Source organism: Penicillium mononematosum (assembly GCF_028829835.1).
Source record: "Penicillium mononematosum strain IBT 11891 chromosome Unknown utg000005l:1.0-9366267.0:1.0-9372171.0, whole genome shotgun sequence".
NCBI classification, from domain to species: Eukaryota; Fungi; Ascomycota; class Eurotiomycetes; order Eurotiales; family Aspergillaceae; genus Penicillium; species Penicillium mononematosum.
Window position 1 is genome coordinate 2643179 of NW_026643275.1, and position 25569 is coordinate 2668747.

Genomic DNA, 25569 nt, shown 5'->3' on the forward strand with positions numbered 1-25569 from the left:
GGGTTATATAGCCTTAGCGAAGCGCGTTTTCGATCTTATCTTTCTTATATATAAGCTTAAGCTTTCGTTACGCTATATAGATAGATACTAGCGATAGGAGATAGTTATATTTAGACTTTAAATCGTTAATTATCGGTCGCTAAAGACTAGTTATAGAATCTAGACGAAGCACTATTATAAAGGGGTATCTATAGGTAAGTGTTATAGTACGTCGTTTTTTAGTAGTCTCTTTAGTATCCTTTTACTTTATCTTATAGCCTCGGTTGTAGTAAAGGTAAACTGATTTCTTAATACCCTTTTTAGTGTATTTAGAGTGTCGGATAGTGACTATATAACTATATAGGCGCGCGAATATATTTAGTACTTTAGTACCTTCCTCTAGTATATAGTATTACTAGTTTAATAGGGGTAGCGGAAACGTAAAAAGCGGCTCTATAGATATCTCGCTAGCGAGTGTCTCGGTGATTAGCTAGGTATACGACTAGGTACTTAGTATTACGGGTAGAGACTTAGGGACAATCTTAAGGGTCCGAATCCGATGATTCGAGGTATAATAGGCCTAAAGAGGCTATTTTAATAGCTAAAATAATAAAAACGATAATAAATTTAATATAGATACTAATAAAAAATAGATTAGAAGAAGGTAGGTTAATATATATAAACTAGAATTGTATTATTAGTTTGTTTACTACTCGAGTCCTATAACATATATAGGACTAAAATGACTTGTTTTTACTATATATTTTGTATATAAATTATAGGTATCTGCTATCGTCCTATAGTGTTAGGTAGAGGGCGGAGTGTATTTGACACGAAGGCGGTATAAACCCCCGAAGGCGGTGAGAAAGGCGGTAGACAGGTGCAGGTATCGAGGTAGAAATATTACCCGATTAGGAATATGAGCCTGGTTTTTCAGGCAGGGGGGTGTCCCAGGATCCAAAGGGGTGTTCGCAGGATCCATAGGGGGTGTCCCTCTATCAATCCCCTAAAATTAATATAGATTTAATTAGTAATACTAAAGAGCTAGATAAAAAAGATAAAAAGAATAATATAATAAAGGATATTAAAGATAATATAATTAAGTCTAAACTATTAGAGACTAATATATAACTCCGATTATTAGGATAGAAGTATAAATATTAAGATAATAATAATTTCTAATATTACTAGTTAGCTAAAATATTATCTTTTTATATCGAATATATACTCTAAAAAGCTTTAAATTTTATTATATCTATAAGACTCTTAATAAAGATAAGATATAAAAGAAATACCTAAAGTTATAATAAGAGATTATATAAATTATATAGTTAGGATTCTTTAGTATATTTATCTTATTTATAACCTAATTAGAGCCCTAGCCTAGGTTTATATTAGGTCCGGGTTAAGGGTAGTAACCTAGGACCTAGCGCTAGGTCGAGATTTTAGACCCGGACCCGACCCAAACCTAGGTTGGGTCCGGGTTGGGTCCGGGTCCGGTTAGGTTCTACGGAAGCCTACTATTATTATCACTAACTAGTGTCGGTCCTATCGTATCCCTACTTTCATTTCTTAGTATCATATAGTTCAGACCTTAATTATTAGGGCAGTCACGTGACTAGCATATGATCCATCACATGATAGCCCGGACCAGGACTTCCAGTTAGAGCTTCCTCATCTCTTCTTCTTTCCTCTCTCCAGAGTACAACACAGTTCCTCTGTATCATCATAATTCCTACATAGCCTTCTATGCCGCTGGCAAATAGAAGCCTTCCCGGAGATATACTAGATCTCGGGCTAATTAGAAGGGCAAGTAAATCATTTCTTTAGTCAATAATATTTACTTATACTAGGTTGGTATTTGTCTATACAAAACTTGCTATTCAGCTAGGGTAGTCCGACCCTCTACCGACTTTAGAAATCAGACTCCCTTGTCATACTATTGAAGACTTTTTTTAGCTGTGCGAAAATAAGAGATCATTTAATAAGTGGATGGCTCAGATGTCTGCTAAATCACTTCGTTCTACAAAGAGTGAATGTGGTACGTTAAACTCTAGGGGAAAACACCATACACTTTAAGCGCAGCAAATCTAAAGCATAATAAGCGAGCGTCCTTTTAGGCGGGCTCGCGGATACACCATCATATGATAATCGATACATTTCCAGTGGTACGCGCAGAAGAATACATATAGTTATGGTGTCCTATCAATCCCTTAGTTGCAATGGCTCGCGGTGAAAATATTTCCTATCCATTATTCCATGCTATATACAAAAGGCCTGACATACAATAGAAGTTGAACCATTTTGAAAGCATTAGCAACCAACCAAACAATCGTTATAACAGGAAACAGCCAAAAAAAAAAGAAAAGAAAAGAAAACATATAACCAGACAAGGTCAACAACGTTTGCCAGTACACATATCCCTCATCAATAGCCTTACCGGCATCATATCATAAGATAGGGCCGACCAATCTTCACAGTTCATTCCCATCCTCCACCATATAATCATCATCCGGACAATCAACTTCTTTAAGCACCCAATAAACACAATCCGACGGGTTTGCCGTCTGATATACATAGCCCGTTGGGTACGTGGCCAGCCCGTTGTAGTTATTGTAACTGTTTTTCAGATTAACACAAAGGGAACATTTGTCCTTCTGGCCATCCATGTCATCATTTTTCACGCGAGGAGGATCGCTGCGATCACAACTCTTATGCGCCTTGAATGGCGCAATGTAATTCTCAATATCGCGGTAAATATTCGGATACAAAAACAGTCCAGAGAAACCAATCCAAGTCGGGCCCTTGGACCAAGCCGAACCGTGCCCATCCCAGAGATAAAACCGGTCGTTCTTGTAAACGTTTTGGTCGTCCTGCTCGCGCTTGCAAGAGCCCCGAGTGGAGCGGCACACGCGGAATGGGCGCCGGTTATCGTCTGCGTCATAGCGGTAGTATGCACCTTGTTGGTAGCCTAGCTTTTGCTTTTTGTTGTTTTCGATCCGGTAGCATTTGCCATAAAAGAGGCCTAGCTCGTCTTTTGTTGGTTGAATTGGTGGCACGGGGGCATCATCCAAGGGGATGAAGAGATTTTGAAGGCCCGGGAGGGGTAGTATCGGGGTTGATGGCGCGCTGAAGACGGGATGGGTAAGAGAAAGGGCTAAGAGGAACTTGAGACAGAGAGAGATATGAGGCATATTGATGTAATGACCACTTGGTAGGATTTAGGACTGCAGGATTGATTTGCCTGCTAAAACGTTGATCTGCCCGTCTGCTGTCCGGAGAAAAGACAGGTTTAAATATCCTGGCGTAGACCCAACTACTGCGAACGGAAGCCCGAAGGATTACAAGAATCAATCAACAAAGTAGAGTCTCTAGGTAGATTATGGTACAGTAGCATCAGACCTAAACTCCGGGACGTCAGGATATCTACACTTGGTAGGTATAGCGAGGTAAAGTTGGAAGCATAAGGATATGTCCGGAAACCCTCTGGAACAAAGTATAATGAGAGCTTCTTCAAAACCTACATGGTTTCATTTCCAAGTAGATCAATCGAAGGGTTCAACCAGACATGAAACACCCTTGGAAAACAACGTCAGGAAATGTGAGGTTCTTTAGTTGTTTATTTCTACAGTCGATGAATCATGATCCAGTTTCCTAGTGATGCATTCTCTGCCTTGAGAATGGCTGTTTACAACCCTGCTGTTACTTCAATGGCTAGAATATAATACCTTAAATCAATCATTGTGTTGCCCCAATTGTTAGTCTTCGATATCTCTTCTGTTATTTTCGTCCCTTACTTGAAGAACATTTATTGAAATATGAGATCCTTGGTGATATTAACATCGTTCATCTGCACCATCCATGTACAGCTAGGTTCAGGCCATCATGCTGGTCCGAACATTGCCTGCCCCTGCAGCACAAGTAACACTTGCCATACAAGCAACGACGGTGCTGTACACTGTCCACAATTTCCGTACGGTGGTGGAGCTAGTTTTCAGCCATACGGGAACCAAGTCTATCCACTCGGCTATCAGAAGCCTTTCCAACCCAGCTACCATTCCTACCCACCGTCGTGTCACGGGAATGGATTTGACCCTTCTGTATTAAGGCCTACCGTCTACCCTCCCGTTTTTGAGGATCCTTATGGTACTGAGAGTTCTTCATCCATCACCAGGCATATCAAGCTAACCCAATCATCTAGGATCGAGATACCCCAATGGGGGCCACTATAATCCATGGTATCCTTTCCTTCCACATCCAGGAACGGGATCTCCCCAGCCATATCCCAATTGGCCTCGACCACCAAATGACAATTGCAAGAAATGCCCTCCTGGGCCTAAAGGGGACAAAGGCGATTTGGGGCCGAGAGGTGAACAGGGCCCCGAGGGAAACAAGGTGAACAGGGCCTCAAGGGAGATGGAGGCGCCAAAGGTGACAAGGGCGAGAAAGGGGACAAGGGCGACAAGGGCGACAAGGGCGAAACAGGCGACAAGGGCAGCACAGGCGACAAGGGCAGCACAGGCGACAAGGGCAGCACAGGCGACAAGGGCAGCACAGGCGACAAGGGCAGCACAGGCGACAAGGGTGATAAAGGCGACAAGGGCGAAACAGGCGACAAGGGCGAGAAAGGGGACAAGGGTGATAAAGGCGACAAGGGCAGCACAGGCGACAAGGGTGATAAAGGCGACAAGGGCGAAACAGGCGACAAGGGTGATAAAGGCGACAAGGGCAGCACAGGCGACAAGGGCAGCACAGGCGACAAAGGCAACACAGGCGACAAGGGCAACAACCCCAAACCTAACAATAATACAATTCAACAAGGCTCGTCACTCTCGGAGCTTGAAACCCTTCGGCTTTGCCAGCCGAAGTCAGACACAGATGGCAGAGAAGTCAAGGTTGGTGGGGTAACATTTAGGATAACCTGTCGGCGAGTCATTTCCGGGGAAAAGTACAGTGTATTCAACACGCATCGCCTTGAAGAGGCTATGATCATTTGCTCAACCCTTCCCGGCTGTGAAGCAGTTGGCGCTAGCGGCAGCTCTATCGTCTCATGGAACCCCAATCGCGATGTCGAAACAGCGCCATCACCCGAAGGGATAGTTGCTGTTGCAATGCAGGCTCGACCATCGAAAGATATCCCGCCAAATATCAAGAAGGCGCGAGAGAGCGAATGTCCAGATATCCATGGATCAACCTTGGATGTGGGTGGCGTGAAATATGAGATCTTCTGCACAAGCCAAAAAAGCCCGCTCAAAGCCCCCGTGAAAACCATGAGCGCGGAAAAGAACATTTTCGAATGCCTTGCACTATGCTCTTCAGAGTCAACCTGCAGAGTTATTGCGCCAACAGGGACCATGCAGAAGTGCTCAATATCCGACAAAGAAGAGTCAGGCTTTGAAAATGATAAAGGGGAGAGTCGGATCTATTGGGTTGCTCGTGCCTTGAACAGGGGTTAAATGGCCTTGGAGATACAAGGTCAGTACATGTATTGGTATAAGCCATATCCTTCTATGTCACTTTCCCTGTCGAAAAGATCAAGCATACAGTAAATCTAATTATTCAATTTGATTAAGCAGTATTAGAACAAAATGTCCTAGTTCTTGCGAAGTTGAAACCCATTCTTCCAACCTACCTTCTGCCATCACGAAAGACATCTGCAGACTACATTCAATACCTTTAATAGGAACATTTCATGCAGTCACTTAACTAGAAAAAGTCGAAACTGTTAAATACTTCTTAATCCGATCAGTTTAGTGGGTCACAATAAGAAGTCTCAAAAGGTCTTCAATGCCGTCTCGGCTAATCCAAGAAAGTGCCAAGTTTTAACCAGTCTACACTGAGAAGTCAGAAAAGTTGATTCAATCTCCTTGCCAAAGCAGCGAAGCCGATTGGAGCTATTCTACGTTTCAGTGAAGCTCGTCGAAGAACGCCATGTAGTAGGTACTTAGTGTGAACCTAGCCGAGTCGGCTGATCCACACATGCGACGCAACACCCTTAGCTAAAGCCAATGACGGCATGTTCCACTCATTTCTGAAAAACGTAAGTAGTATAATATGTAGTGCTTAGCCAGTCATTGACTCCCTACCACTGGCTATGCAACCATGCCACGATCTAGATCCAGCCATTAGTACGTGAAGACAGTGGAGTATTTGGTATACTGTGTTACACTGAGGTATGTTTAAACAGTGCGGTTGGATGAGCTCCTACTGACTTGAAGGAATATTTTCACTAGCTATACCGGAAATCCGCATATTAAATGACTAATCACTGCGGGATGATCGTGAAGTGCAGCAACGCGCAAGCATCGTATAGCGTGGGACTGGATAGCTGTTGCTGCATGTTTAGTAATGATATTTAGTTATTTTGAGTAGATTGTGTAGCTAAAATCAGTTGACTGATGTTGCTAGTAAATACCGTCTTCGTTTAATCAAGTATAGAACTGTTGCATTGATAAACTTGACTAATCCTCTGGAACTATAATTATGGGAACTAAAAAATTATGATATACGGCTTAACCAGAACCGGCGCGATAGGAAATGTCCCGAGTCGCTACTGAGCCTAGTATATATCCTAATAGGCCGGACTGAGAGAGCCCATGGTTCAAACCGAATGATCACTACCTCCGCTTTTAGTTGCTGGTGATGCTCTTGGAACGAAGCGTCGTAATGCAGTGACAATCTAAGCTACCAGCGACTCACAAACTATGAATGAAAAGTAACGCTGCATTCTGTGGCGATAAACAACCCGAACTGACATCATACGGACCACTGAATGGATGACTAGAGTCAGATCACTGCGATATGAGTCTGATTCGGAAGATACGTATAGCTATCCTTTGATGGCTACCACGCTTGCTTGTATGGAATCACTTCGAGCGGATAGCAGCGGCGCCTAACCATTTGCTTGCCTCGATCATAGTGATATCAGCATGGTAGCAGCTGAACAAGCAAGTTACAAGACCCATTTTCCCATAAGGCATGACCTGCTTGGAGTACAGAATCTTTTCCATAGGACTTGAGAAAATAGAAAAATTTTGTGAATCTCACGCATATGCTACCATGTGCGCTAAGAGACAGAAGGTCTTCCTAGCTTAGCAAATTCCCAGTTTAAGGACCGGGTTCAGGTGACAAATTGTCAATTTCTTTTTAGCTTACCATATAGCACACGACGGGCATTCTTCAGCTGCTCCTAACCACCTTTTGAAATTTGATGTATTCAACCCGTTTATTACAGAACCCTCATGATAAGATGCACTTCCCGGTGTGACAAGATGACTTTTTATAAAAAGAATGTGACACTATATAGCACGAGTAAACCTGGGATAATATGATTTTCGAAGTTGATAAGACTCATCACTTCTATAGCGCATCAACTGTTCGCTTTACAGTCACATTCGCCTTTGTCGCCTTTTTCGCCTTTGTCGCCTCTGTCTCCTTTGTCCCCTTTCTGACCCCTCTCCCCCTTCTGGCAATGAGGACTCACGGGGCATTCATCAGGTCTAGAAGGTGACGGACGATCCGGCCCTGGACGTGTTTCCTGGTAAGGCGGATAAGGGTAAGGGTAAGGCAAAGGATAGGGGTAACCGTGCGGCGGCGGCGGAGGAGGAGGATAGGGTTGTTGCACAGGATAAGGGTATCCGGGTGGCGGCGGCGGCGGCGGCGGCGGAGGAGGAGGAGGAGGAGGAGGAGGAGGAGGAGGAGGGAGGGAGGAGGAGGAGGAGGAGGATAGGGTTGTTGCACAGGATAGGGAGGTGGACAGCCAGGTGGATGAGGTGGCTGCGGCGGCCGTACTTGATGATAAGGAGGATATAGGTGTAGGGGATGATCATGGTAGCCCATTCCGTTCAGTCCACCCCCGGTATTCCCATGATCGAGACATAATGGCGCATTAGGAACGACGCTGCAGTATAAAGCGTATCCTGGTGGATAGCAAGGAGGAGTAAGGCATCCAGAATAGAGTTGCGCAGACACACTATGGATGTTGGAGATAAAAGCCCACAGTAAATAAAGCTTGGGCTGCATCTCTGGGATCAACGTGAACAAATGAAGTGATAGAAAGGATGAGCGAGGAAAGAAGTTTTCTACTCAGGTGAGAGCATCCGGTATACATTACTGTTGAACTCTCATAAGCATTTAAAATGTCTGTTTCCCAGAAACTGGAGTGTAACAGCCGCATTTGTAGCCTATAGCAAACATGTAGGGATGCTCCATTATGGCCCGAACCTAAAGTTGCTTGATTTCAGCTCAGCATAAGAGCCTATTTTAGCCTATTTTAGCCTATTTCCGCATATCTTCGAATCAATGACGTTACTGCCGATGATGCATACGGCGAGACTGGGGATTACCTCGGAAATGTTTCTTCAATATCTGAAAACATTCTCATCGGCTTGTTGCGCATTAATGGTCCATTGCTAGACTCATACGCTTTTGGCATAGCGGTCAAAGTTAATTGTTCAACCAAGGGATGCATGCCACAAGCGCTACGTCGTAGAGGCTTGTTTTTCCTTTTTCCTTTTTTTCTTTTTTACTGCAGCATAGGCCGAGTCTGGAACCTATGTGGCTTGGCTATTTCGACCCCCTTACAAGATTTTGCTCCGGCAATCTAATGGAATTCCTAGAGTTGTCTTTCGAGAGAATTGTATTCAGACGATTTTTTTTTGTAATCGCGAGTCCAGGTCAGTTGTTGGGGGTTGTTTTGTATGGGGCACTAGATTTGGGCGATGGTGATGGATAATGTACTTTGATGATCTCTGTATTAGCAGAAAAGCAATTTAGATATAATGATGGAAAGGATAACTGGCTGGAGAAAACCAAGTTATAATCATGGCGTTATCCAGGCAATTTGTCTGTACTTTCGTACCCCATACTTCATCTATGCATATCACTTGGCTACCATACATATTGAACCTCCGTCAGATGACCAGTCATATTCAATATTAAAGCAATTCAAATTATCTCGCTGGAGGCAGTTTATCGTTGGTAAGTGCTGTATTGCCATTTCCAATCCCTCCCATTCCGCCAGTAGCAGAGGGTAAATCCGCATTAGTATTCCCAGCATCGCCTTTAGCAATTCCTCCTTCAGCCAAAGGTAAATCTGCATTTGAATTTGCGGTATTTCCATTGGCTATACCTGCCTGTCCGACAATGGGCAACGCACTCTCCGTTTGTGCAGAGTAGCCATTGGCAATGCCCCCTTGACTGGTAGAAGGTGGTAAATCCGCGTTAATTTGGGCAGCATCTCCTCGGGCAATGCCTCCGCCACCAGGGGTAGGATTTTGTTCGGTTCCATTGTTCTTGGTGTCTGTCGGATTGTTCCCTTGGATCGGAGCCTGACATTGGCTTTGGCTGCAGGAAGTACCGGCAGGGCCAGGAGACCCCTGATTGCCCTGAGGACCTGCTGGTCCTTGCTCTCCTTGAGGACCTGCTGGTCCTTGCTCTCCTTGAGGGCCTGCTGGGCCTTGGGATCCTTGAGGACCTGCCGGGCCTTGAGCCCCCGGAGTCCCCTTCTCGCCCTGAAGCCCTTGAGGCCCGGGGGGCCCTGCATTTCCTGGTGGCCCCTGAGGACAAACAGGACAAGGTTGTTGCGGACTTTGACCAAAGCATGGTGGGATCGGTTGCTGTCCTGAGCCCGGTGTAAAGACTGGACTAGGGGGGAATTTGCTGGCCCGGAACGAACTGTTGTCCAGGAATGAATTGCTGACCAGGTTGGTGTAGAAAACCTCCCATTGGACCAATCCCACCCATGGTATTCATGCATCCACTTTGAAGGTATACAGGTGGTATAAAGGAAGGTCCGATGCCTCCCATTGGCGGCTGAAGTGTATTAAAACATGGCTGGGAGCCCAATGGGGGAAGATTTGCCCCTGGGATAGAGATATGGGCGTGCATATGGTGTTGGAGCTGCAAATGTAGGCGACCTGTGCAGCAGATAAGTCCAGGAGGGCTAACGTAGTGCAGGCTATCCAGTAGGACACATTATTCCGCATGTTGTTGTCATCGAAGTGCAAATGAGTAGTGAATAGTTGCTTAGTGATGTAGAGTTTCAGGAACTATCTTTTAACAATAGGAAGAAAAGCAATAAATAATACGACAGTATCATACTCTACATGATATAGATCAGAGATCAGGTGTCAGAAAAAGACTATTTGCAAACGGATAACATGACTGTGCGCTGTCAATCAAGACTCAGACGTTTTACCATGCTTTCGGCGGGGAAAACCCGCATACCATAACAAATAACGCAAAATGTTGCGTAACAGGAAAGACGAAAGCTGGCTTCCGTCCAACGTAGGGAGCTAGGAATGTAGGAATGAAAGAGACGACCCGAAAAGGGCAATGTCACCTTCTAATTAAAAGACCCCACGTCGGACGACAGCGTCGACAATAGGTTGTAACCCATCTTGCCATTTCTCAAGATTCCTATGCACTCTTCTGAACCACATAACCATATTTATCCTGGATAGGAAGCGCAGGTAATTGCATGCTTGCCTCGTTCACCGGATTAAAGAATAACTTGCCGGTATAATTCCCGTAGTTCCGAACAGGCTCAAGATTAGCCGGCCCAACTCCATGTGGAAATATGAAGATTTGAGGGTGAGGGCCTAAGTGAAGCCAGCTTTAGCCATTTGGATCAAACGCGGGGCAAAGGCTGAAAAAGCCAACTTACGCGCGACACAGCCCTGACGGCTCTTATTGTAGTAGGTTGCATAATCAGTGATGACCTGTCGAAAATATTCATCCGCAGTGAAGGCATTATCGAACAGAATGGTCCATTTAGGCCGGACAACTTGCTCGACACTCTGCATGCCATAGGCGTGGAAAGCATTGAGCCGACCCATAATTCGATCTTTTTCTGCTTTCTCATGTGCTTCCTGCGCATCTTGCAACATCTCTTTCTTGATATTTTCTTTTTCATCTTCGGGCTTGGTGCCTTTCTCCTTTGCCCTTTTCTGGGCGAGAAGAGTGATTTTAGCATCCTCTTGCTTCCCACCAAGACCCAGGAGTTGCTGTTGAGTTGCACGGTCAATCCTTCGGCGATCAAAAGTTGTCTCCTTTTTTGACGCACCTTGTTATTTTTCCAGTCAATATTGAGGATATTGCTGAGATCCGTGAACCTCAGACCCCCAAGCAGGCCACCTGGCCCAGTCAACTGACCCAAGAGATCGCCGCCAGTACCACTTCCAATCATACCGGTAGCAGCACCAGCGGGGTTTGCAGTCAAAGGTTCCTGCTTTGGTACTTGGTGAAAGTCAACACTTCCAGATTCTGATTACTGGTTGAACGCCTCAGTGCTAGAGTTCTCACCTGCACCATCGCCTGCCTTGTTATCACCTACACCTGGTACCGTGTCAGAGACCACGCCATTGACCGTTGTCGGTACAATTGACGCAAGAATCCCTAGGGCCCCAAATCTGAGAATAGAACGAACCAGCATGTTAATGTGACAGCCTAATGGCGCGTAAGACTGAGGTCGGTGAAATTTCCTATATGTACCAGCGCTCTTGATGAAAGCCAATTCGAAGTGTCGAAAAGGAAAGATCATGACGTGAGATGTCAGACGCTCTGCAATTATAATAGCCATACCATCTACATTTTGATCAAAAGTTATGAATCATAGACTGCACGTCAAGAGAAGCCTCTTGGAAGTCAGCAGGTCGCTGAATGGTGTATCTTTCTGGATATATGACCCAATGACCAGTCCAAGCCTCTTAAGCTTGTCATAGAAGACCCACTGACTCCATAGGGAATATAAACTGCGTACGTTTCATGGTTACATTGGAGGTGAAGTGAACCTGATCAGCCATAGAGGCTATTCGAGTAGCTGCTGGGTGCCCTTTTTGGATTGGATGCTGGGGCTTCTTCGCCCGCAGTTCCCGCGGGACCCCGCGGACACGCACATCACACGGCTGCACCCCTATGTCGTAGAAGTTTCATTCTATGTCTTTCAGCTCAGGCTGACATATGATCCATATAGTGCGATTGATGATGTCGTGTAGAAGATATTTGCGTTTGGCCATGTACAGACTCTAATGGAATTTGCAAAGGATTTTGAAGATAAGCGTGCGGAAATAGTCTATGGCATTCCGCAGGATCACACTTGTATCTCAATTCAGGGTCTCGACTCGGTGAAAAGAGGGGGTAAAACATAATATGAGGCTACTGTAATTAAATTATGAATCTTGCATATAAAGACAAAGATGGCTTAGATCGTTTGATAGCCTGGACGGGCTAAGAGTAGACGCTCCGTTCTAACATTCCCCCATAGTAGACCGAAAGGTGCAGTTTCTAAACCTTGCTCACATTCCGAGTAGTCTATCGCATAACCCGGTTTTAGGTCGAGGTGTCCAACCCGGACCCGGACCCAGACTAGTAGACTTCGGCACGACCCACTATAACCCGAACCCAACCCAACCCAACCTAACCCAAAATGGGTTTTGGGTCCATTGCTTCGACCCAATGATGGGTTTTGGGTTATAACTAATAACCCAAAACCCATTGGGTAACCTATTAGGGCCCCAGTATAGTGTGAATAAAATAAACAAAAATTTTATATGGTTGAAATTCAAAGATTTGGATATATATATATCTAGTATAGTAACTCAATTACAAAATAAAAACAAATTTATATAAAAAGCATTTTATACTACTAAAAAAGTATGTTTAAAAATACTAAGACTTAGATTTTATGAATTTTATGAACTTTTATATAAAAATGGGTTCAAATGGGTTATTATTGGGTTATCAAGTTTAACCCATTGGGTTTTGGGTTGGGTTGGGTTATGGAAGGCGGAACCCAAAACCCAATGGGTTAGGTTTTGGGTCGGAGACTCCGACCCAAAATGGGTTCTGCCGAAGTCTAGAAAATAGTCTTTATTTATTAATTAAAAACCACTAGCTAATCGATTTAATTACTAATAAATATATATTAAATAATAGGAGCCTCTTTATCGAATTTAAATAAATAGATAGTATATTTAAAGTCGGTAATATTATAATATAGCTCTATAGAAACGGTAAAGTTTAAATTAAGATAACTAGCTAATCCGGAAAGCTAGTTATATTTACTCTTTTTAATATCGAGTATTTACCTAGTTTTTACTATAACTTTATTTTAGTAGAACTAATAAAAAAGAGAGGGTATAAAACTAATTTTAATAAACTTACTGTGACGATCTGAGGAGGTTTCTGCCAAAGGTTTCCGCCTTGGTTGTTATTTGCATGTGATAGGACCCCACGTATAAAGGATCTCTGATCTTAAGGATCCTTTCTTTCTTTTCCTTTACTTCTCTATACTTAGATTCTCGTTAAATGCACTCTTTTTGATTGAAGATCTGGCTGGTAACACTTACTATTATTAATAAAGTAATAGGAAGGACTTTCTCTAAACTAGAAGAAATTAGTAACTTCTTTATATTTCTAATAATATTTATAACTACTTCTTTTAATATAAAACGTTTTATATAGCCCTTTATTTTTAAAGCTTCCGCTATTTACTAATATTAGCGCTTTAACTATCTTTATAATAAATATATCGAATAACTTATTTATATAATCAAAGAAATAGAAATCATAAATTTACTATCTTCTATTAAATAGGAGTATAACTTTAAATTATATAAAGTCTATTAGTTTAGCTATTAATAATAATAGATCTTTTAATAAGTTTAAAAGATAAATTTTAGACTATTTAGTTATATCTATTTTGATCTTATCATATTTTAGCCTATATATAATAATTATAAATAGCTCTCTTAGTTTTATTTTAATAGAATTCGATAGTATTAGAAAGAAATATATAAAAAGAAAAATAACTATTAGTAAATAATTCGTACTCTTTTCTCGCTTCTCTAAAACTAGTTTAATTTATTAATTAGAGTATTCTACTTTAATAATAAATCTTCAATTAGGAATAATACTTTAGATTATTTTAGTAAGTTAGGTATTATTATTTAGATAGTAGTTATTAGAACCTTAGAGTAAAATAGCTTTATTAAACGATCTAAAAGTGTCAGCGAGATGAAGGTCCTTTTAATTATAAAATAGGATTAGCTAATATAGGCGTACTAGATATATAATATAATAGAGCGAGCGGGGTTTATTATATAATCGGCCCTATTTCTTTAGTATACTATTTTTCCTATAATCCTAGGGCCCCCCCGGGACCCCCCCTAAATTCTAATAAGAAGTAGTCTTAGCATATAGAGATAATATATTGATCCCCTCCCACAGCCATTGTATCTCTTGAGGCTACATGCTACCAGGGAGATGGAGGAGGAAGAAACTCTTGCTATGGAATCTAGCAAAGCAGGGCCTTTATAAGGGCCTGCACTAACAAAGGACTAGCAAACTGACAAAGCAAAGGCTCAGTCTGCATGAAATGAAGAACCATCCCATCCCGGGCTTCTCCAACAGAATCAATTTAGATGCATCCCACATCTCTTGCCCCGGCCAATTAAAGAAACCCTTCTTTTTAATGCGTCCAGGCTACTTTCACTGGGCGCGGTATCCTCAGACATCCTGGACTGCCTGAGGCGGACATTTTGCACTAGTAGACACGGACTCGGCATTGCACGGCGTCACGCGCTTACAATAACACCTAGCAAATCATCCATATGTTAATATCCACAAACGTTCGGAGATCAACCGAAAAAGAACGAGGCACATACCGCAGGCAAGACGCGGGCCAGAGTTACCATTAATCTTCGAATCTGGGTTGTTTCCTCTACCAAGATCATCTTCATCTCTATGAATAACAATCGATCTCTATTCACTCACGCGTAAGCCAAAGTAAAACGGATTCTGATATTCTCAGACTCATACTCACACCTACTATACCGTAAGGACCGGTCAGTTTGGCGACATGATCACTGAAACTGAGCATATAAGGGTCTTGGTCGACGTCAATATTGCCCCAGTCACCAATGTGACGTTCTGCGTCGCTGGGTCCTCCATGGGATTCGTTGGTTGGATTGTCTATATTTGTTAGAGAAAGTGGTTATTTCTCTTCTGCGGCCAGGGAAGGGTAGTTATATTGACGGACGTACAGTGACCACCTGCGTCAAGACATTGATTACCAGTTGCTCCATGCTCGTGAACATGGATCCCATGCTTTCCAAGCGGTATGCCGGACAACTGGCCCTCAATTACAAGGCCATCATTCCTCTCCTCCAGAATAATCGTTCCACTAATGCTGCCGACAAGCTCGGCAGCTTTAAAATTAATGTAGTTAGCACTCATCCATGAAATCAGTACAATAAGAGAAAGGATATCCTGAATATAATAGGTAACGATAAGTTACCCTCAAAAAGGAGACATACTAGCTCTTTCACTCGACTGGCTAAGGACAGCAGGTATTAAGAGGTAAAATAAGATAGATAACATGTTGGAGATAGATATGGTAGTGATATGTTTTGGATAGTAGAAAGATGGTCCATTCTCTATCTGGGTTGGAACTATTAGTTAAAGAGGAGGACAACTGGTCACATGATGTGACCAGCTGCCCAACATCTACGTAATGGTGACAGGCTCAATGTTAAAAGAGGATAGAAGGCCTGTCAATCAGGTAGAAGGAGGATACGAGGGTGTGTAACCCAAGACGTGTCTCATGCAGTGTGGCCCTTCAGCTAAGCCAATGAACCCCTGGAAGCTCCAAAAGCAACAATGCATCAGAAGATTATTGGGAATAGTTGAAAGTAAACTGACGACTGTGCCAATAGGGTTTACCATAGCTGAAATACATGTAGATGCGTGTCAGCTCGGAGGATATTTAGTTAAAGTTAGCATGCCACTAGCCTATGTGATGGTTCTATATTATGAGATTTACGGGCCAATTATCAAACCTAATTTAGGATGATCATTGATATAATATGCAGGATGGCTATATGATCAGCAGATATTGGATTAAGCAGGATTTGGCTCACCAGTGGGTCTTTGGGAAAGGAAGCGTGTGTAACTAAGAGGGTAGTCTGTTTATAAAATCCCCTATAGAATATAACATACTGGGAGACGGATATGGTTAGTAGGAATACCGAGCCATACCAGCTGACGTCGTTGAGCGCCCCAAATTCATCTGTGATCGCTAGAATGGCGGTCGCGACCATGGCTTTGTCGAGAGCCACGCATAGATGGCGAACTCCAAGCCGATCATGAGGACGGCCAAGTTGAGGCTAGACGGGTATTCCATGGCTGCGTCGTCGGCCCAGGCTACGGCTCTGAAGGAGTGACCTCCTCGGTTGGCGCTCGGTCGGGCTGCGCGTCTGCTGTTGGCATATTGTGAGGTTTAAGAAAGCAAGACGACACAGGAGAGAAAGCAGGAAGAAAAGAAAGATGAACTGCTCCGTGGTCTGCAGAAATGGACACGATAAGAGGGACGCGCAGGCAAACAAGAACCCACCTTTCCTGAGCCATGTGCTCTGGATATTGAAGACCAAGGCCGGAGAAAGAAATAAATGAACGATCTTGTAACGCTTGGTGAATAATAATGTGGGCTCTAAAGGGACCAAGCGTTCAATAAGCACTTTCTTTTGATTGGAACTTCCTTCTTTTTCTTCTTCTTTTACTTCTTCTTTTCTCCGCTTGACTCCGTTATCGATTCAGTTCATACCCAGGTGGACTAGACCTATTGGGGGGGGACCCCAAAAATAGGTTCAGATAGTTAGTTTGGCCTCAGCCTCACTCCCTCTTTCTCCACCTCTCTCTCTGTCAATTTTTCTTTTTTTTTAACAGATATCTCAATTCATGCAGCTTTCTCTGCCTTTTACTCCCTATCTGTAGCTCCCAGAGAATCCAATTGGCTTCGCAGGTTTATGTTCCGTTGAGACACCTCACCAGCATAATGACGGCAACATTACCCCCCGAACTGTTATTCCAGATCGCAACTCTTCTGCAAAATAATGGAAATTCTCTAGTTCCATGCACTTGTGTTTGTCGCTCATGGCAGGCGGCTTTTGAACCCCTCATCTACTCCAACCTAGCTGTCTATAGTGACGATGAACACAAAGAAGAGGGGCAACGTGGAATTTCTCTCCGAAATTTCCAAAAGCTCATATCCGGCCATGCTATACGGAAAACCTACATCCGAAATCTTGAATACCATATCCTCGTCCCCTACGAAGTCTTAGACTGGATCGCACGCAAACACCGGAAGAGTCCTGAAAATTATAGTACAGATAACCCTATCCGAAAGGACAACGATCTAGCTTTTCAGACAGCTATGGTTAGTCTTTTCCAAGAGCTTCAATCATGGGATCAAAATTCCCGTCTGAGATTAAATCTGGCTATTCGAGGTCGTCGGCGAGGTCTTGCACCGGAACCACATACTCAGCACTCAGAAATCGCCGCTGACTATCGTTGGGATTATCGAGATGGGCGTATATTATCAATTCCCCCGTACAGGGCGCGGTTCCTCAAGGATATGTCGGATCTACCATCTCTTCCGTGCATTGAGAAGCTCTCTTTTCTAAACCGTAATCAAATCTGGACTGGTGCAATGCGGACTATAATTCAACGTTGTACCTCAATCGTTGAATTGGAGCTAGATCTGAAGGAATTTGTCCGTCCAGACCACCTGGAGTATATACAGGCACGTCGTGAAGGTGAGCTATACCCTTTTTGTTATAAACTTCTATTAACCCTATGAATTGCACTAATAGCTATGTAGCGTTGTCTTCTTTAGTCGGTTCTATTCCGAAGAGCCTAAGAGTGCTACTCTATCAAGGACATGATGATGCCCCGTGGAAACCGGCCATGTCCCCACTCAATGTCATCCCTTCTGGTGTTGATAGTGTGAGCTTCAATTTACGAGATCTTAGTATTCACCTTCAGCAACTGAAGTTGGTGAACACTACTATCGCATATGACTTTTTGTGTCCTTTGGATGAAAAAGGTCAGCCGAAACCGGGTTCTTTGCAGTTGAACTGGCCCTACCTAGAGGTATTAGAACTTGAGCGTATACCACCTTGGCTTCCTTCAGGTAAGAAATCGGTCCCTCCTAGAACAAGAAACACCAAAAGAAAAAGTTGAAGTATATCGAAGACGTCTAATAACAAACAAAATCGAATAGGAGAACCAACTTATCATAACACACCGGAAGACCAAAGCGAAATCGACGAGATTGAAAATTGGGAAGACGTGATATGCGATGTCGAAGCGGGATGGGGCTGGCCGGAATTACCGACTGAAGAACATTTCCATCGACTTCTTATATCGCTCGGCTATGCAGCCCAGCGTATGCCCCGTTTAAAGAACGTGAAAATCAAGGTAGAGAGCCATCGCCAGTTTACCTTCTGTCTCCAGAACAAGGCCGCCCAGATTACCTTGAAATGGGATTGCTTTCACCCATATCGGCCAGATAGTCGGGTGGCAAAGGCGTGGGATTTTGACCTCGATGATGTGAAAAGTCACCCTCAATACGAGGACGAAACTTCTGTGATACTTCGGACCTAGCCGCCCAACACCCCTATCTAGCCCTCTGGATCAAAACACGGGAATTACGAAGGCAACTGCGCTCTCTTTCGCGAAGCACGGTGCACGAAGACTTGCCGTTGCAGATCTCAATTTTGAGGTGGCTTCAGGGGTCTTGCACTAAACAATGAAGCCGTGGCTTTCCTCGAGGATGCGCATTTACGCTCAAACCCAAAGGCATATTCAACCCACGAGGTCCTTTGGTCCTTTTGCCGGATCTCTCATTTATTACGCCGCAATGGGTGACTGTACGGAGCTCCTTCTTTGCTACAATGGAAGCAGGGGGCAGCAGAGGACGGCGACCAGAATAAGCGAACTCCTCTCTCCTGCGCAGCGGGATATGGGCATTGCGTGTGATCGAAATTCTGTTGGAGAACGGGGCAAAAGTTAATTCTATGGATGATATATACTTAACAATCATTGTCATGGCTGATACACGCGGGTACGGGCACGAGCCGGACGGCGACAGAAGCCTATCTGAGAAAGAGTGGTGCGACAGAGAGAGGTGCCAAGTGGGCTTGTATCTTGAGAAACTCGGAATGCTCTAATGGATTTAACATGATTAACCCTAATTCCCAAAAGCAATGTGCAGACTACAGTGCTGTACTACAATTCTATCTATTTGTGTACGTGAGGTAGACTGTACAGTAGGTAGGTAGACCTCTCGCTCCTCTGGCGAATCGTCCATGGCCTGGAGAGTTGTTTCGTCGTGAAGGAAAGTCCCCCACGGTTGTGAAGCGCTTTCCCCCATCTCATATTTCAACAAGGCCAGGTCTTTCACGACCTAGTTTGGTTTATTTGCTTCTCACCCATGGTCCTAGATAGATCGGGACCTCGGGGTGCGGATAAAGCACGCCAGCTTTTGAGCACCTGGGACCGCCTCCTGTGTGATCTTGACACCTGTTGCTCCCTCTTCAACGGTAGTGCTGTTGGACAACATACTGAGAAGCTTGGATGAAGATGGCTTGACCGAAGTGCCTTGGATAAATAAATCAACGTCGGCTGTTTCTTCCAACTGCTCGACCATTTGACGTATCCTTTGAGGAATGAATGACGATTCTAGGCCAGGTTCTTTCACATCGAGGCGACGTGTATTAAGCGGGGACTTGACTTGACACTAGTCTGGTCAGATCACTAATGTGTTTACGTCGCGGACCACGGCGAACCCTGACGGTGGTCAGTTGGATTCGATGGGACCTGAGACACCTTGTACATCTGGGACACCTAAAATAGCTTCAAGTTGTACACCTTGTAACCTTGTACGCCTGGGGTGCCTTGTACGGCTGGGGCACCTGTCACGCCTTGTATACCTTGTACGCCTTGACAGGGGGACAAACATGTAATAAAGTTGGTTGAACTTTTCCTTCTTTCTTGCTTGTCGCCGCATACCACCGTAACCACCACACTGATTTCATCCGTAAACTCCGGCATTCACCACCCTGGTTCTGTCTTACAATAAGGGATCTTATTGTACCTGCGTGTCCACGGTAGATGTCTATTCCTTTACTGATCCTTCTTGATCTTCCTTTCTAAAGAATTAAGCTTCTCAGACACAATATCCTCTACAGTATCTGAAATCACTTTCAGTAAAGCAACAATCATGACCTCATACCTGGTGACCGGAGTGGCCCGCGGCCTCGGTCTAGAAATCGTGAAGGCACTGGCCCAAAAGCCGGCCAGCGAAGACTCGACAGTTTTTGCCACCCTGCGCTCCTCGCCTCCGCCCGCGTTGCAAGAGATCGTCTCCCAATCGGAATGTCGAGTGGTTCTGGTGAACCTCGAGATGTCGGACCCCGACAGTCTCGCGGCAGCAGTCCGTCAGGTGAAAGAAAGGTTGGATGGCCATGGCCTTGATATCTTAATTAATAACGCCGCGGTAAATGAACTATCACCCGGCGGATTGGAAACCATGAATAACCTACGGGAAACACTGGAAGTCAACGTTGAGGCCGTCCATAATGTCACCCTCGCATTTTTGCCGCTCCTCCGGGAGGGAAACCGGAAAACTGTCTTGAACATGTAAGCCGCGCTTATAACAAACAGGCAACGTAGCAGCAGCAGAGTATAGGCGGATGGGTCAAACTGACTGACTGACCAATACCGCTTACAGGAGTTCCATCACGGGGTCTCTAGCACACGCAGAGCGATTCACGATTGCGCCTCACCATGCTTATAAAATATCGAAGGCGGCGCTAAACTGCATGACCAAGCTATATGCACTGGACCTGAACGATCAAGGGTTCACGTTCTTTGCGGTTTCACCTGGTGTAAGTTTGGCTGGGAATCAGCCGGCATCCGCATTCACAATTAACATTCTATGCAGTGGCTTCGGACAGACCAAGGTGGTCCCTATGCCGACCTGGATGCTGAAACCGGCGCAAAAGCAGTGTTGGATCTCCTCTCGAGAGATAGAGAAGCTCTCAATGGGAAGTTCCTTAATATTCATGTCCCGGGCTGGGAGGAGACCAAAGGACTGCATAAGTACGATGGGCTTGAGATTGAATGGTAAATGGCAAACAGATGTTGCGAACTCGGATGCCCGATAAATAACTCCTGTGTAGCCGTATTCACTCCCCTAAAGCGAATTGTATTCCAGATCATATGGCAACCAGAATTTGAACTGTCATTGATCCAATCTTCAATAGGAAGCTTGCATTGCTAATGCAGGCCAGTCTCATCCCAATAAGTAACCATATTGTCCCAAGTAATGAATTCCAAAACCGTCCGCCTACTCACTGAGCTCGAGCCCGATTCTATCACGTCTTCAAACATAGGCTGTAGCTTGCGCCTCGCAAAATGGCACATCATTGCGATATCGTTCACATCCAGATCCCGCCTGTCTTCCCGAACAGCCCAGACATTTCCTATCCTTCTATTCCAGTACATAGGCGCCCAGCCCCACTCATCTTTGGAACAATCAGTTTCCATCATCAAGAATGCAACATTAGGATTGCTTTTATCCGTCATGCCCCCCTCCCATCCTGCCGGGCCATATGGGAACTCGGTGCCTGGGTCCTTCCAGAACCGTACAGGCATTCCGAGACAGACAGATATCGGTGAGATGGATCCGCTGCCTAAGGAGATCCGGTTTGCTCGGGTGACATCAACGGAAACTAAGGGCTCTGATCCATGAAAATTTATTTCGCCGTCACAACAAATCTTCACGCCGCGGACAGTTGTTGGGGCATGTGGTAGCAGATCCAGGACGCTTTCCCTAACATTCGTGTTTCGGTAGCTTATCAAGTAGTCCATTAGATGTCGGAAGTCGGCTAGTGTTATATCGGCATAGTCTTCGTGGTGAAGCCCTTGTAGGGCAATCATCGGGCCGCGAAATTCATGTGGGATAGTGGACGTGCAGGATGCTCTCACTGAAGCTAATATGCTTTTGTTCGTCGTTGACCCATCTTCCAAATAGGCGTCGCGATGTATCAAGGAGACACAGTATCCTTCCTTGCGGGCAAAGCGTACAAACCCCGATCCAAGGTTTCGACATCGTACTGGGTTATGTTCAATGCGCATTATCCCTTTGAACGGTTTATCAGTTCCAAGGTAGGGATAAGGATCGATCTGCTTCCATCCGATGCCGTCCTTCTCGTCGTATTGACGTCTACACGGGATCCATATCAAACATGGCTCGTCTCTGTCAACTGGGAAGAATATGGCTCGTTTGTGTTCCGGAGAGGGTCTATCGGACTGAATAGCGAACTGTTTGCAGAGAAGGCTATGTGAAGGGAGATCACCCTTCTTGCAGCGCTGGAGCAGTAGTATGTGCTTTGGCACTGTGCACATTGAATTGCTGGGCTTGTGTTACACATCACGCAACAGACTTTAGGTTCGATATTATCGAGCGGGCAATATCTTGAGTTTGTAGTTGGTGTAATCCCTTCACTTTTTTGGTGTCATGGTCAGTTAGTTGTTTAGTATTTGCCAATATAACAGGATATAACCTCACATAATCAGCATATTGTTGTGCTGGATCGTCTGTTTACTTTTAAACAGCCGCACGTCCTGTTCTCTCTGCCACCATTCTTCAACTGTCAAGTGTGAAAAGTCTGACACCATGCCGGATTGGATGACATTCGCAGCGATACTTTTCTGCCTGGGGTGCATCAAATGGTTGAGAGACCCTCGAATGCGAGCTACGAGGTTCTTCTCTAACTGTTCGACTGCGACCTCTATGGCACGCGAATTTGACCTTGGTACGGCCCAAGCAGGATAACAAACACCATGCCTTCCACGTGTGGCAATTGGACTCGGCAACGCGCCAAGGAAAGTTTCACAGAGCAAGCAAGTCCTTTTGCTACACCCAATGTAGTCCAGAGTAGGCCTAGGTGCGCATCTCTCCTCGTAGTGCATCACGAGTTGCATCTCAGCATGCAGAGAAACTGTCTTTGCACAGGCCTTCTCAAACCTTGGGTTAAAGGGATCAAGTTTGCATACCACGGCTTTAGGGAACGGAGCCCAGCCCTAGTCGCTCCCACGCCTTGAATATTCCAACCACGTATTTGGCTTCAAGTGCTGTCTTGGGTCTAGACGGAACCAGTGAGATCTTGCAATCTCGCAACTGTGGCTCCTGGGCAGCTATTGATCCTAATATTCGGCAGTCGACCAGCGGCCTAGCGATATAGTTCAACTTGCTCCAGAGCTTCGGGCCAGTCTGCGTCCCAAAGGCGTCCGACAACAAGTGTCGGACCTGTGCTAGTTTAAAGCATCTATAAGCTTGTTGGACTATTAGGGGTCTAAATTTAGCGGCTTCTTCATCAGCGTCAAATTGTAATATAAGATCCGTCATGGTTGTCCAAGCCTGAACTGCAGCATCCTGCCCGAGCCATCGTTGAGAGTTCCAGTCAGGGCAATTTTGGTCATTTGGTAGGGTTTGCCGGAGATCTTCAATCCAATGATCGATCCGACGGGACGTATAGTCTATCACCTTGAGCTCGAATTCTGTTAAAGGAGTTGCAGTTGTGTTCGTCGCTGTCCCAGCTGCCATGTCCAGTCATTAAATATTCGAAAATCCGCCACGGGGATTGGACGGTGTTACATACCTCTAGCACTACTATCCAGATATTCTTCTAACATCTTGCAGTAACCCATAATGTCGCTGTCAAAGCAATCTTCATCAGACAGAAAGCCATCGTTCCTTGCAATATCAACCACAGCTCCGTCTCCTTCTTCACGTATCGCTGTTGCAGTAACCCCATCCCATCCCTTGCACGGCGATAGCAGCTGCGCAATACAGTCCAGGAATTTCTGGCGAACGGAATTTCGAGGACCTGACAGAACCACATTCTTCTCTGTCTCATAATCTGTTTCACAATCGCTCGAGTCGTCTGTATTGCTGTCGCATTCAACATTGTTCTCGGCTTCGTGTAGCTCCTCGTGGTTTCGGTTGCTTGTGAGATAAAAGAGGATATGAGCTGCCCAGACAAAGCGTGCAATGCATTCTTCGTGCGGGTAAATTGGCGTTCTATGTGGCCCAGCCATCGTGCGTAATAGGTGTCTGTTTCTGGGAAAGAAGTCAGGGTGCTCGAAGTTGATGATAGGTGTTGACGGCCAGCTGCGGGGTAGTGAGAGTAAGACAAGCGGTTATTTATCAGTTCTTGTTGGCAGTATAGAGTAAAGAGGTGCTGGTGTATTCGCGTTCTTGTAAGGTATCAATAGTATCACCTAGCTATTAGTTAATCGTGTGAGATTCAAAACTCTATAGAAGGCTGACTGCGGCCCATCACATGTAAAATACTTAATTATAAGGTGGGAAAACGCGGGCTAAAGCCGCATTTTTAGCACAAGGTAACAGGAGGCTACTCGACAACCAATAGAAAGTAAAAGCTATAGCGAAATAAAGTCCCAATAAAATGCTAGGTCAGAAGCGAAGAACATGAAGTGAGTGAAATAAAGAACAGAAGAAGGCCGTGTGTAATGAGGGAAGTAGAATAGCTTCAATTTATACGGAAGTGTTTAGGTATAGATCACCTTTTCTTAACATCAGAGAAGGTCCTTTTCTAAGCCTTCTATTTTTGGGGCGTATTTTCTAACCTGAGTTTTGCCCTTTTCTTCTAATAATAGGATAATAGGATTGGCGGATAGAGCATCTCAAGAAACGGGCACGTAGAGTGACCTAAGTAACCAAAGGATTCGGCTGGGGCGGTGCCTGATCCCACTTCTCCACGCCTTCTGGGATATCAATAATGGCCTCCTGACACCAGATATTGACTGCAGTTCGCAGCATATCTTTGTTGAGATCCTCCAAACAACCACCTTTCACATTGGTTATTGCAGAGAATTCGGGCTGTTCGCCAGGTGGAGGCACAGTATCCCGGAAGCGATGGAAAAGCCGCGCGCCACACTCCTTGCAGAAAAGGCACTCCATCTCGCGTCCCTTGAGAGTAACGCGAGTGTAGGTGCTGACCAGACCGGAGACTGAATCAGGGAGCTCGAAGTATGGAAATGTTGCGGTGATGCCGAACGCGGACGAGCTTTGGTGCTGGCATTCTGTGCAGTGGCAGATCCAGAGTTTCAGAGGCTTATCTGTCGGTGTGGTAAATTGGATCTTGCCACATTGGCAGCGGGCTTTCATCCCCATGGGGGGTTGTGAAAGAGTGTAATTGTTCCAATGTGAAGGGTGACGAAGCTCGTGGGTTAGCCCGCTGTTCACCATGGACGGGTGCTTAGGTGAGTAAGCCCTGTGGTTTGATATTCTGATACACCAACAAACAGGCCCGAGTTGAATAAGTTTTTGAATTAATTATTATGTTTGGCTAAAAGGCCACTACTATCTGCAGAATTTCAGGTTAGTATCATCTTGTCCTAATGTCTGACTTGATGAAGTCATAGGTCGTCACGGACAGTGGCCGTCTAGACGGCCGGCTTGTTAGACCTAAATATGAAGTAGGGCTAATAGATTTTTATAGAAAGAACAGTGCTCAGCCAAAATAATTAGAAAGGTTTATCTACCAGTTCCCACGTTTGTGATACTCTCCATTTTTGGATAATCATTTCCTTTTGCTGTTCATCGAATGGAGAATTGCTAGAAACCCCTAAAATTAATTGTCAAAGGGATTATACTAGGTATTCTGTAGAAAACGTGAATAACCTCGACCTTGAATGATCAACCTTAGATTGCGCAAT

The 25569-nt window shown here is 44.8% G+C and overlaps 14 protein-coding genes across 14 annotated transcripts; 5 read left to right on the forward strand and 9 right to left on the reverse strand.

Annotated features, from left to right (window-relative positions):
- Positions 1–2453: 2453 nt before the first annotated feature.
- On the reverse strand, positions 2454–3173 carry N7519_009072 (uncharacterized protein; the record flags this gene model as incomplete). The annotated part of the gene is made up of 1 exon (XM_057295845.1): positions 2454–3173. One exon carries the CDS (start codon positions 3171–3173, stop codon positions 2454–2456), a length of 720 nt encoding a protein of 239 aa, XP_057143727.1.
- Positions 3174–3864: 691 nt separating this feature from the next.
- Positions 3865–4086, forward strand: N7519_009073 (uncharacterized protein; the record flags this gene model as incomplete). The annotated part of the gene is made up of 1 exon (XM_057295846.1): positions 3865–4086. The coding sequence occupies one exon, from the start codon at positions 3865–3867 to the stop codon at positions 4084–4086; it is 222 nt and encodes a 73-aa protein (XP_057143728.1).
- Positions 4087–4195: 109 nt separating this feature from the next.
- Positions 4196–5435, forward strand: cgnA (collagen triple helix repeat protein; the record flags this gene model as incomplete). The annotated part of the gene is made up of 2 exons (XM_057295847.1): positions 4196–4348; positions 4383–5435. The coding sequence occupies 2 exons, from the start codon at positions 4196–4198 to the stop codon at positions 5433–5435; spliced, it is 1206 nt and encodes a 401-aa protein (XP_057143729.1).
- Positions 5436–7458: 2023 nt separating this feature from the next.
- On the reverse strand, positions 7459–8001 carry N7519_009075 (uncharacterized protein; the record flags this gene model as incomplete). The annotated part of the gene is made up of 1 exon (XM_057295848.1): positions 7459–8001. One exon carries the CDS (start codon positions 7999–8001, stop codon positions 7459–7461), a length of 543 nt encoding a protein of 180 aa, XP_057143730.1.
- Positions 8002–8930: 929 nt separating this feature from the next.
- On the reverse strand, positions 8931–9523 carry N7519_009076 (uncharacterized protein; the record flags this gene model as incomplete). The annotated part of the gene is made up of 2 exons (XM_057295849.1): positions 8931–9272; positions 9338–9523. The coding sequence occupies 2 exons, from the start codon at positions 9521–9523 to the stop codon at positions 8931–8933; spliced, it is 528 nt and encodes a 175-aa protein (XP_057143731.1).
- An 875-nt stretch (positions 9524–10398) lies between these two features.
- On the reverse strand, positions 10399–11413 carry N7519_009077 (uncharacterized protein; the record flags this gene model as incomplete). The annotated part of the gene is made up of 4 exons (XM_057295850.1): positions 10399–10580; positions 10646–10985; positions 11045–11217; positions 11284–11413. The coding sequence occupies 4 exons, from the start codon at positions 11411–11413 to the stop codon at positions 10399–10401; spliced, it is 825 nt and encodes a 274-aa protein (XP_057143732.1).
- Positions 11414–14555: 3142 nt separating this feature from the next.
- N7519_009078 (uncharacterized protein) lies at positions 14556–15360 on the reverse strand (the record flags this gene model as incomplete). Its single annotated transcript, XM_057295851.1, has 5 exons — positions 14556–14575; positions 14646–14742; positions 14804–14952; positions 15024–15188; positions 15297–15360. 5 exons carry the CDS (start codon positions 15358–15360, stop codon positions 14556–14558), a joined length of 495 nt encoding a protein of 164 aa, XP_057143733.1.
- Positions 15361–16813: 1453 nt separating this feature from the next.
- Positions 16814–18423, forward strand: N7519_009079 (F-box protein; the record flags this gene model as incomplete). The annotated part of the gene is made up of 3 exons (XM_057295852.1): positions 16814–17573; positions 17639–17950; positions 18041–18423. The coding sequence occupies 3 exons, from the start codon at positions 16814–16816 to the stop codon at positions 18421–18423; spliced, it is 1455 nt and encodes a 484-aa protein (XP_057143734.1).
- Positions 18424–19258: 835 nt separating this feature from the next.
- On the reverse strand, positions 19259–19468 carry N7519_009080 (uncharacterized protein; the record flags this gene model as incomplete). Its single annotated transcript, XM_057295853.1, has 1 exon — positions 19259–19468. One exon carries the CDS (start codon positions 19466–19468, stop codon positions 19259–19261), a length of 210 nt encoding a protein of 69 aa, XP_057143735.1.
- A 573-nt stretch (positions 19469–20041) lies between these two features.
- On the forward strand, positions 20042–20950 carry N7519_009081 (uncharacterized protein; the record flags this gene model as incomplete). Its single annotated transcript, XM_057295854.1, has 3 exons — positions 20042–20460; positions 20552–20708; positions 20765–20950. 3 exons carry the CDS (start codon positions 20042–20044, stop codon positions 20948–20950), a joined length of 762 nt encoding a protein of 253 aa, XP_057143736.1.
- A 149-nt stretch (positions 20951–21099) lies between these two features.
- N7519_009082 (uncharacterized protein) lies at positions 21100–21762 on the reverse strand (the record flags this gene model as incomplete). Its single annotated transcript, XM_057295855.1, has 1 exon — positions 21100–21762. The coding sequence occupies one exon, from the start codon at positions 21760–21762 to the stop codon at positions 21100–21102; it is 663 nt and encodes a 220-aa protein (XP_057143737.1).
- A 102-nt stretch (positions 21763–21864) lies between these two features.
- N7519_009083 (uncharacterized protein) lies at positions 21865–22170 on the forward strand (the record flags this gene model as incomplete). Its single annotated transcript, XM_057295856.1, has 1 exon — positions 21865–22170. The coding sequence occupies one exon, from the start codon at positions 21865–21867 to the stop codon at positions 22168–22170; it is 306 nt and encodes a 101-aa protein (XP_057143738.1).
- A 718-nt stretch (positions 22171–22888) lies between these two features.
- Positions 22889–23925, reverse strand: N7519_009084 (uncharacterized protein; the record flags this gene model as incomplete). The annotated part of the gene is made up of 2 exons (XM_057295857.1): positions 22889–23424; positions 23487–23925. The coding sequence occupies 2 exons, from the start codon at positions 23923–23925 to the stop codon at positions 22889–22891; spliced, it is 975 nt and encodes a 324-aa protein (XP_057143739.1).
- Positions 23926–24559: 634 nt separating this feature from the next.
- N7519_009085 (GFA family protein) lies at positions 24560–25024 on the reverse strand (the record flags this gene model as incomplete). Its single annotated transcript, XM_057295858.1, has 1 exon — positions 24560–25024. One exon carries the CDS (start codon positions 25022–25024, stop codon positions 24560–24562), a length of 465 nt encoding a protein of 154 aa, XP_057143740.1.
- Positions 25025–25569: the final 545 nt, after the last annotated feature.